Source organism: Echinops telfairi, unplaced genomic scaffold (assembly GCF_000313985.2).
Source record: "Echinops telfairi isolate 266 unplaced genomic scaffold, ASM31398v2 ScPeMD7_70;HRSCAF=299, whole genome shotgun sequence".
Lineage (NCBI taxonomy): Eukaryota > Metazoa > Chordata > Mammalia > Afrosoricida > Tenrecidae > Echinops > Echinops telfairi.
The window spans coordinates 5,203,572-5,214,828 of record NW_022103968.1 but is presented as its reverse complement, the minus strand read 5'-3'; the positions used below and the strand labels follow the sequence as shown (position 1 = coordinate 5,214,828).

The window sequence follows — 11,257 nt, the reverse complement described above, 5'->3', positions numbered from 1 at the left end:
AGCTTCTAGGGACACAGGAACGTTGGCTCTAGGGAAATGCAAGCCCTTTCCCTCCGTAATGACCAGAGCAGTCGTGTCACGATGCTTTTGAGATTCGAAAGACACCGAGAGGAGGCCCAGCCTCCGAGAAGCTTGAAGTCCTAGTAGAGGAGGCAAAACGAGCCAGAAGCAGGACCAACTACAGGCTCAGCTGCTGGGTACCAACGTGTCCCATGCCCACTAACATATGCAGGGCTTTGTGTGGAGCCTGGTCTTCCTTGCCAGGGGCCCTTGGGGACACAGTGGTTAGGACTTGGGCTGTGAACCAAAAGGTGAGCAATTTGAACACACTGGTCACGCTTCAGGAGAAAGACGAGGCTCTCCCCTCCCGTAAGCAGTTACAGTCTTGAAAACCCGCAGGGGCAAGTCTCCCTGCCCTACAAGGTCGCAGTGCATCGGCATTGACCCTGGCAGTGAGTGAGTGAGTGTCTTTCCTCGTCCGGGCGTCACCTGTTCTGCCCTGAACCTTGGTTTTTCACTCAACGAGGCCTCCTGGGAAGCCTCCCCTGGAGAGGGACTTCCCTGCCAAGAGGTGGCATACCTGTGTAGGGGTGTCACATGACTGATGGGCTATTGACCTTACTGATGAAATATCCTGTTTCCCCGAAAGTAAGACATCCCCCGAAAGTAAGACCTACTTACAGTTTTGCCTCTCACTGAAATATAAGGCATCCCCCCGAAAATAAGACCTCCCTGAAAATAAGGGTTTGGGTTGTTAAGATGATGACATGACTGTCATTGAATAAATGAGTAAATGTACCATAGATTGTTGTATATGGAAATAATGGTAGTAACAAGAAATTCTTGATACTGTAGGATTCACAGTTTGTCTGGTTATGCTGGTTTGTGATGACAACTACTACCGTACCGTATACAGGTAATAAATTTCCTTTTTTGTTCAGTAATAAATGTGTACCATATTCTTCTTCATGGAAAAATAAGACATCCCCTGAAAATAAGACCTAGCGCATCTTTGGGAGCAAAAATTAATATAAGACACTGTCTTATTTTCGGGGAAACAGGGTAGTAGCAGTAGTGGGCGTGTGGGGCTCTTCTCTCTCTGGAGTGAATGTCTTAGAATAGGGCATCTAACACAAAGGGATGACATCTTTAATGTCAAGAAGCACTATTTTACCATCTTGGTAAAAGGTTTCATGCAGCAGTTCCTACCCGTGGTCAGTGGGCTCCACCCGTGGTCAGTGGGCTCCACCCGTGGTCAGTGAGTTCTACCTGTGGTTCCATTCTTTTCCACATGGGGGCAATCTCATTCTCATCCTGCTGGTGGCACTCTTGCAGTTTGAATTTGAATAGAGGCCACCACACAGCTCCTTTGAAAGACAGGTCCCTGTGACCCTACCACAGGTGTGTGACAGCATCCCTACATTGATGCTGGTCTGGACAGGAGGCTGCTGCCCTCGGAGGTCAGGCTATGGGGTTGCTAGGGACAGAGGTCAGCTCTCGTATTGCTGCTATGTTCGTGGTCCACATTCCCCCTGGTACACCAGCTGCCATCGGTCGTTGGCTCTTCAGCTTCGAACAAGAGCCACTTAGATAGAATTGCTGTCAACCTTCCGTCATCGCGTTATGGATCCTCGGACCAGTGCACCGCCTGTGTGCGGGCTTCTACCTGCAGCACCCAAGCGCCCGGCTCAGAGAGCGGCCGAGCCAGCCTGCTAGGTTGCCCAGGCCCTTGGAAGGAAGGGTCCCTGCAGGGTGTTGTCTGCTCATGGAAGCCTTCCTCAGCAGAAGCCTGTAGCCTGTTAGTGTTTTACGCTCCAGGGGTGGCATGTGCGGTGTCTACAGCAGGTGCGGAGACACAAGGTGGGTCACTGGCCCGCAGTCAAGTCCCCGGGTGGCCCCTCGTCCTGAGCGACAGTGTTGTTCTCTTCCAGCCACCGTGCCATCGTCAAAGCCTCACCCACCCGTCGTGGGCAAAGTGACACACCACAGCATCGAGCTATACTGGGACCCGGAGAAGGCACGGCGGCAGGGCCCTCCGGAGCAGTGGTTCCGATTTTCCATCGAAGAAGAAGACCCCCGAATGCACACTTACGGCATCATTTATACGTAGGTGCACTGCGGCGCGGGCCCTCCCTCCCCCTGTTCGCCTCCCTCCCTCTGTTCGCTCGCCTGCCCTGATTAGCTAGAACGGGTGCTGGCGTCTTGGGAAGGCTGCAGCTGGCGCTGAGGTTCAAGCAGGGGCCACGCTGCCCTGCCTTTTGCGTCCATGCCCTCTAAGCACGGTGGATTTCAGAACGTGGCTATAAGCTTTGAGGTTAAGCCCCCCAGCCCTCTGGAAGCGGCTTGGTCTTCTGAAATACCCGAGAGGTTTGTTTTTAAAATGCAGCGTGGAGAGAGGCAGGATCTCAAGGTGATTTGATTAGATAGGTGTCGAGGCTCTTTTGCTCAAAGATACAGGTTGGCATCCTCCTGCCTGGTCTACACTGGGCAGGGTCCTTGACTTCATATCCTTCCACCATCCCCAGTGTCCCCTTGGCAAGGTCCCCAATCCCACAGGCTGCCACCATCTCCACCTCGACCAGGCCAAGCAGGTTCTCTGGAATGTGCTTCCCTCTGTCTTCTCACGGCTGGTCCCCTCGCACCATTGCACCATTAAGGATCCCCGGTGGTACTGTGGGCTAGGTGTTGGGGTGCCAACAGCAAGGTCCGTGGCTCACACCTAACGGTTATTCTTCTGAAGAAAGATGAGGCTGGCTGCTCCTGTGAAGACTGACAGCCTGGGAAATGCTACGAGTCGGAATCGACTCGATCGTAGGACGTTTGGATATTTTGTTTGTTTTTCGCGCCATTCAGATGTCATTGCATCAGAGAGCCCCCCACCAGAGGGATCCTCTAAAGCAGGCGTCCTTCCACCCCGGGCATTCTGTCTGGTGACCTGGTCCCATGTGTGTCACAGCTTTGAGTTTAGCATGGGAACATTCCACCGGTTTGCGTGTTCTCTTTCTACCGCCCTGCCAGTGAGAGGTAGCCACCAAAACGGAGGGTCACACTCGGCGTTTCTCAAGCTGTGAAAGAACTGCAGAACAAGAATGCAAACCTTGAGTTGCAATATTGAAGGATTCTACAGGCAAACTATTGAACGATGCAAGAAGCCTCAGAAGAACCTGGAAAGAATCCAGAGTCACTGCACCGAAATGAACTGGTCCTGGTTCAACCCTTTCAGGTGGTAGATACGTGGACCAACCCTACTGGAGGGAGAAGCCCTAGCTCATAGCCACACCAGAGGAACCAGTGTAAGAGAAAACCCAGGAACGGACGGAATAAGGACTGAAATGTGTCAAAAAGTTGACAGAGCACTGGAAGCACTCACTCATCTATGTCAAGGAATTTGGAAAGGGGGTGGGGGTGCCTGGACTAACCGAGTGGAAGAGATTCATGTTTGTGCCCATTCCAGGAAAAGGCGGCCAACACATGCATCATTAATATCACATGCAAGTTAAATTTTGCTGAAGGTTATTCAACAATGGTCACAGGAGTTGCCAGAGGTTCAGGCTGGATTCAGAAGAGGATGTGGACAAAGGCGTATCATTGCTGATGTCAGATAGGTCTTGGCTGAGAGCAGAGAATACTGGAAAGATGTTTACATGTACTCTACTGACTATGCAAAGCCATTCAACTGTGTAGACCATCACAAAATGATGGATAACATTGAGAAGAATGGGAATTGCAGAACTCTTAATTGTGCTCATGCGGAAACGGTACATGTACCAAGAGGCAGTCATTAGACCAGAACAAGGGAGCACTGCTTGGTTTTCAATCAGGAACCGTGCATGTCAGGGTCTGCATCCTTTCACTGTATGCTGAGCAAACAATCCCCAAACTGGAATCTGTGAAGACGACCAGGGCACCAGGGTTGGAGGAAGGCCCATGAACAACCTGCAACATGCAGATGACACAGCCTAGCTCTGGCTGGAAGCGAGGCAGAGTTGAAGGAGTCGTTGATGACGATCAAGGCCCGCAGTCTTCCGTGTGGATTGCTTGGATTCAGGATCAATGCTCATGGAAGCAGCCATCAGAAGATCGATGATGCATCAAGCTACTTAGTGGGCAAGATCTCGTTAACGTGTTGGTGAGCAAGGCTTGTGACTTTGAGGTCCAAGGTGTGCCTGGCCCAAGCCACGGACTTTGCAGCCTCCTCACATGCTTGTGGAACCTGGGCAAAGTCTGCGGGAGACCCACGAAGAATGGATGTGTTTCCCTTATGGAGAATATTGAAAGTTCCCCGGGCTGTCAGAAGAACAAACACATCTGTCCCGGAAGCAGGACAAGCCAGAAGGCTCCTTAGAAGTGAAGATGGTGTGAGTTGGTCTCATGAATTTTGAACACGTTGTCAGGGGGCCCCGTGCTTGGAGAAAGGACATCATGCTCGGTAAAGCAGAGGGTCCACAAAACAGAAGCCCCTCAATGAGATGGACCGACACCGCGGTGGCAACAGCGGGCACATGCCTCACCCTTGCAAGGATGACAGGATGCAGGTCCAGGCCTTGTTCTGTCCGGTTGGAGGTAGGCTTGCTCCGAGTTGGAGCTGCGTAGGTGTCCCAGAACAGAAATAGCAGCACAGCAGCAGCTGTGGTGGCGGCCAGCATATATGACAGGAGTCACGGTGCCAGTGATGAACATGCTTGGCTGCTTACTGAAAGCCTGGTGACTTGAGTCTGCCCAGAGGTACCTCGGAAGAAAGGCCTGGTGATCAGCTTCTAAAAACCAGCCACTGAAAACCCCATAGAGCACAGTTCTCCTCTCAAGCACGCGGGGTCACCGATGACAACTGGCTTACTGGGACATAAAGTGGGTGAGAGACAGAAGTCCTGCTGGCCTGAGCGGTGTCTTGGCTCAGGGGAGTCCTGCAGAATCTTGGCTTGGCTGGGTGGATAAATTATTGAACCCTGCAGAAACCCCTTAGAGCAGTGGTTCTCAACCTTCCTAATGCCGTGACCCTTTCATACAGCTCCTCATGGTGTGGTGACCTCCCCAACCATAACATTATTTTAGTGGCTACTTCATCACTGTCATTTTGCTACTGGGATGAATCGGGCGACCCCTGTGAAAGGGTCATTCGACCCCCAAAGGGGTTTCAAACCACAGGTTGAGAACTGCTGCCCTAGAGGCTACCTTCTCTGGTTGGAACTCTGACCGACTCTTTCCCAGCAGCCCTGTTCCTGTGACGCGGGGATTCCGGGGCTGGTGGTGTGTGAGCTGAACGTGGTCCCTCGCTTTCTGACCCGAGATCCTAGTGTGTCCCTGAGCAGTTGTAGGAGATTGTCTCCCGAGAGCCCATGCCGGGAGTACCCAGCTCCCCCTGGTGGCCACGTTGGGAAGGACCGTGGCATCCCATGCCTGGGCTTCTGGACACTGAGGCAGTCAGGACGCAGGACTCTGTCTTCACAGCAGGGTAGCCTTTGCTCGAGGTGGCAGGTGCACCGGAAGACGCCGACTGCCGAGTGATTCTCCTGAGATCTCGGCACAGACCGACTGTGCCTCAATGGTCAGAGAGCTCTGAGCCCGAGCATTTGGAAAGGGCTTGCTTCATCATGCTGAGTAGTTACCGTCTGAAAGAATAAGCTGCGCTCACTATTTCTAACAAGACAGAAAAGCCGCACCACTTCCCGTCCCCCGTTTCCCTTCCATACAGGGTGTGCTTGGGAGTCCTTGCGGGGTGGGGGTGTGCTACATACTTCTGTCCTGACCTGGGCCGGGTGTCCAGCCCTGCCGAGAGAGAACAAGCCCGTGGTCTCTGGCCCCCATGTCGAGTGCGCTTGTGGGCATTTCTGCAGTCCAGGAGAAGACTCCCAAGATGACCGGCCTGGCAGAGCGGCCCCAGGCCAGCACGTCCCGGCGCCCACGAAGGGCCCTGCAGAGAGAGGCCGCTAGGTGGCAGGATGACACCGTGTTTCTCTAGACCACGCCTTTGTTCTGAGACCCCTCTCTGCAGGCAAGCCTTAAAACTGGGACTGCTTTTCCTGGAACTGCCCTGAGCTGGGCAGTGTGGCCTTGGCCTTGGGGACTGGGGAACTTCCTCTGAGTTAATGGATCCCGGTCATGTCTGCTGCCGGCTGGTCAGTCCTGCTTGAGGGAGACTCATCTCTGTTCAGTCTGATCCTCAGGGCAGCTTCTCCCAGCCAAAGGCCCACCTGGTTTTGTGAGGGTGGCCCCAGCAAGCCCCTCTTTCTGCCACCCCTCCCCTGAGGACACCCTATTTCTTGACCTGCTCAGACTGAACTCCAGCCCCACAGCACCAGCACACGACAGATGGACAAAGGGGCCTCTCCCCCCTTTGTTTGCCTGCTCCTCCCAGGGCTGCCCTGCCCCCACTGTGGACTGGCTGGAGCTCCCATCTGCTCTCTGACCTTTGACATGTCTTGCCCTTGTCCAGGGTGCAGGTTGCCTGTTTCCCAGTTGAGGACAGATTTTCCCCTGCCTGTTTTTACGTCAAGGAACCTTGCTGGCACTGGGAGTTGAGCATTAGCTGCTAACCACCGTGGGTCAGTGACTCGGACCCGCCAGCCGCGCCCCCGGAGAAAGAGGAGGCTGTCTGCTTCCACCAAGATGTACAGCCTTGGGGACCCTACCTAGGGTCGCCCTGAGTCCCAGTGACTTGGTGGTGGTCCCTTGGGTGTCGATTTTGACCCTCCTTCCTTCTGCCCATCCTTTGGGCCCCAGCAAGGGACATGCATGCTGTGGCATTCGTCTGCTCAGAGTGTGGCATGGAGCATCTGCTGTGTGCTCGGCCCACTGCTGGGTCTTGGATGGAGGTGCAGCACTGGTCAACGAACTACCTCCTGATGAGGCGGGGGTGGGGGATAAGGACAGACCAGAAAGGAGGGAGGGGCTGGAAGTAACAACAGGCAGTTTGTGTTGTCAGGTGCCATAGCAATCCTGTGCACAACAGAACGAAACAATGCCAAGCCGGGCTCCATCTCCAGTGTCAAGTGTGGTAGACACTGTCCATCTATCTCCACAAGGGTCTTGCCCCTTTCCTCTGACTCTACCCAGCAGGATGCCCTTCCTCAAGGACTGGACCCTCCTGACCACATGCCCCAAATCCGTGAGACCAAGTCTCGTCATCTTCAGAGTGTTCACCCGGACTCCGCGGACATTCAGTGTCCTCTGCCTACATCGTGGTCCAGACGTATCCAGTCCTCGGTCTTCCTCCTTGGTCACCCAGCTCTTGCTGCATTCGAGGTGCGCGCCTTAGTCCTCAGAACGACATGTGTGCCTCACGGCCCTTTGACAAGCGATCTTCTGCAGTGGATGAGCAAGATGAGGCCGTCTGCCCCCATAAAGCTTTGTGGTCCCAGAAACCCCGTAGGCCAGTGGTTCTCAACCTGTGGCTTGCGACCCCACTGGGGGTCAAATGACCCTTTCACAGGGGTGGCCGAATGCATAACAGTAGCAAAATGACAGTGATGAAATAGCAGCGAACATAATTTTATGGTTGGGGGGTCAATGCATGATGAACAGTAGTAAAGGGTCGCGGCACCAGAGAACCGGTGCTCTCGAGGGTTGCCACGGCATCAGGAGTGACTCCATGGCGGTGGGCTTTTGTGGTCACAGATCTGCCCAGTGGCATCCATGGCTTCATGCCCCCTTGCTGCTCTCCTGGGCTCTGACCCCAGGAGCATGAGCTCTCCTCGAAGGTCGGTCTTCCTCGACAGCGGGGTTGCTCTTTTCCGTACATTGTGAAGTTGCTCACCCTGAAAGGCCGCAGTCCTTGATCTGCCTCAGTGAGGGGTTTCCATGACCTCACACCAAACCCACTGCTGTCGAGTGGCTTCCGCTCACAGCAGCCCTGTGCAGAGGTCCCAAAACGCCACACGGTTTTTCGTTTTTATGGGCGTGAGATAATCTCCTCTTTCTTCTAAGAAGTGACTGGTGGAATTGAACCTCCACCACTGCAGTGGCAGCCCATTGCTTAACTCACAGTGCCACAGGGGCTCGCTCTTACAGCGTGTGAAGTGGTGACACACGTTAAGGAGCGAGTCCTAGGGAAAGTTGGGGCCTGGGGTGCAGGGAGGACTGTCTTACTGAGAAGGTGACTTCCACGCACAAGTTTGTGGCAAGCAATGGATAGTTTGTTGTCCGGTGCCATGCAGCCAGTTTCCACCCGTGGAGGGAGGCGAGGCTACCTCTCTGGTGGTGGAGTTTAGGAGAAGGGACTTAGAAGACTTCCTGGGCTCACTCTTGGGGACACTCTTGCCTCTAGATCCAGGGGCCTTGGTAGCCTTGGTGCGCTGTGAAACAAAAGGTAGGCAGTTCAAACCCACCAGCCAGCCCCTCCGTGGGACACACAGGAGACTGCTCCTGGAAAGATGACAGCTTTAGGGAAAAGCCCTGCAGAAGCAGATCCACCCAGTCCGCCAGGCTCCCCGTGAGCGCTGAGATTCACTTGACGGCATGGCATGGGCTTGGTCCTCGAAGCTCTGCCTCAATCAAGCCTGGCTTCTCCCCAGCCATTTTCTTGTTCGGCGCTCCCTGCGCTGGGGAAAGATGATGGTGTCGGGGGGCTCTGACCAGGTCCCAGCTGAGTGTGTAGCAGGAACGACGCTAACTTCCATGCGGTCCTTTCAGCCCACTCTCCCTGCCTGCTCCCTCATTTTGCCACCCCGCCGGCAGGAGGCAGGTCTGCCCACTGCTGACAGGTTCATGGGTGGACTCTGAGCTGGCTCAGGGCTGCCTTCCGAGCCTGCACCTTGCAAGCTATGCACACAAGTTTCTGTGGGCCGGGCTGCAGGGCTAGGGCCAGCGTGGAATTGTTTAGGTTGCATGTAAACATAACTGAAATATTAGTTGTGAATCTCGAAGCGTGGTTCTCATCTCTGTGGAGGGTCTGGCAAGGCTGGAAGGAAAATCCAAGATGGATAAAGAGGGGGGGGGGAGAAGAGGAACAGTGGTCTACCTGAAGAGTGTCGGGTTTGGTGGCAGGAGGGTAGAGGAAGGGAGAGGGGAGGGAAGGGGAGGAGAGGAGAGGAGAGAAGGGAGGGCATGGGAGGGGAGGAGAGAGTGAGGGGAGGTGCCCTGTCCCAACATGTGTGGCATCCGCTTCCCACAGGCTCCTCAGTGATGACCATGGGGCACGGGATGAGAGGATATGCCTGGGACCCTCTAGTGGAATTCCTGGGCTTGCTGCTTCCCTCCTCTTACTCGGGTGGTCCTCAGAGAGGGCTCCTCCCCTGCCGTGTTAGACCCGGATGACTAGAGAAACCAATCCAGAAGTCCCTCTTCAGACCCAGCAGCAACATGCAATGATGCCGAATGAGGAAGATCACAGGCCGGTGGGTGCAAAGTCCTGTGGATCCAGTGGCGGTGGACGCATCTCCAGGGCCTGGCTTGTCAAGAGTGAGGTGAAGCAGAGAGAGAGAGTGGCCCAGGGAGAACGACGGAGGGAGGCCGCCCTCGGGAAGCCATTTATCTCGGCCGCCTTCCACTCAAGCTGCGACCTGATTGACAGACTAAACTCTGGCCACGTCAGCACAGAAACCTAACTATCATACCCGCGGATGCCAAGACCCCACTTGAAAGCCACATCACCACCCACTTGAACCGTGCCACCTTTCCCACATGGAGCTTGCTCTCTAAAGGGCAGGGGCCACGGGGCCAGCGTGGTTATTTGTCCAAAGTGCTCAGCTGTGTGCCTCCTACCTGGCAGGAGCTGGGTGAGGCCCTGGGGTTGGAGAGGACCCACTCTGGGTCAGGATGGAGGTGCCAGGGTGATGTGGCCCCTTGCTCCCCGGGGCTGAAGTCCAGTGTTGATGGACAGCTCAGCAGGAGGGCCAGAGCTGTCCTGGCAACAGACAGTCTTCCAGAACGTTCCTCAGAGGCTCTCCTAGCAGCAGAAGGCTGGTGCCGTCAGCTCTGTGTGTCTTCCGCCCTCTAGGGGATACTCCACAAAGCACGTGGTGGAAGGTCTGGAGCCAAGGACACTGTACCGGTTCCGACTGAAGGTCACCAGCCCCTCTGGAGAATACCAGTACAGCCCGGTGGTCACCGTGTCCACGACAAGTGAGTACCCCGCAGGTTGCCCCGTTTTCAAAAGCTGCCCCACGCCAGAGGATTCTGGCTCTGCTTTCTCTAGGTGAAGGCTGTTTGTGTCAGGGATGCCACGTTTGTGCCAGGGATACCATGTTAGACAAGGCCCGTTTGGTACAAAGGGGCAGAGTGGCCTCTCAGGGAAATGGACCAAGGGGGTATCCGGGTGGACTCCTCCCCTGCAGGACAGCAGGCAGGGCCTGTCCGAGTGGCCGTGGGCAAGGACAGTGATGCAGGATTCTGCCCTGTTTGGACAACCTCACTGCCTGTGTGTGTGTATACCCCCCACCCCCCTAATTCCTGAGGCAACTGAGAGGGAGCGAGAAACAGAGCACCCCTGCCACTGGAGGGGACACGTGGAAGGGAGAAGTGGTGGCCAGAGGGGCTTCCATGGAGCCTTCAGCCAGCCCTCTGCCCAGGTCATGTGGTTGCAAAGATTCCAATGGCCTAGGGTCTTCTTGCTGGGCACCCACTGCATGTTGGGGTGCCTACATTTGGGCTGTACAGAGCAAACCTTTCCTCTCGGGAGTGAAATGTCATTGAAGCATTTTCTTCAATGGGGCACTGGGCGTGCATGTGTGGACGGCACCCATGTCCTGTAGATTCCAGCTCTGGCTTTTAGGCATCCATGAACGGAAATGTTTGCTGTGGATTAAATGTCATTCAGACTTTGAGTTAGCCATAGGTCCCCAAACTTATTTGGCCAACAGCCCCTTCGGGGAGGGGGGGCGCGGATTACCCAGCATCCCCCAGCAGTGAGGAACATTTACTCTCTGGTCCATCATCCAGCATAAGGTATAGGTATCTGCTTTTCAGGACCTCCCACCCCCAAGACCCCCGTGTCGCCCCAGTGCCCCCACTAGGGGCGCAGGATCACCTGTGTCAGGCCCTCTAGGCTCTTCAGTTGAAAATGAACAGTGGAGGGCAGTGAATCCTGATGCCTGCAAAGCAGAGAGAGCTGAGCTCAAGCCACAGGTGGTCAGGGACACCCAGCTGTCCAGGAAGATACAACTGCAGAGACACTGGAGGGAGTATAGCCGGCAGACCAGATGAGAGGGCTGATTTCCCCGGGTGGCCACATGGGAGGGAGGTTCTGCTAGTGGAGTTGTGAGCGAGGAGGGAAACAGAGGCCACCAGACAGAACAGAGCGGAGGGTGGTGAGGGTCAGGGC

General features: G+C 55.1%; 1 protein-coding gene across 1 annotated transcript in view; it reads left to right on the top strand.

The window, feature by feature from the left end:
- The first annotated feature begins 1,468 nt into the window (after positions 1-1,468).
- The window catches only part of FANK1 (fibronectin type III and ankyrin repeat domains 1), a 20,370-nt gene continuing 10,581 nt past the window's right edge, over positions 1,469-11,257 (top strand). Inside the window, exons 1-3 of the mRNA XM_004701238.2 lie at positions 1,469-1,535; positions 1,932-2,106; positions 9,935-10,059. Coding sequence (XP_004701295.1) covers positions 1,469-1,535; positions 1,932-2,106; positions 9,935-10,059 — 367 coding nt within the window. The remainder of the gene's footprint in view (positions 1,536-1,931; positions 2,107-9,934; positions 10,060-11,257) is intronic.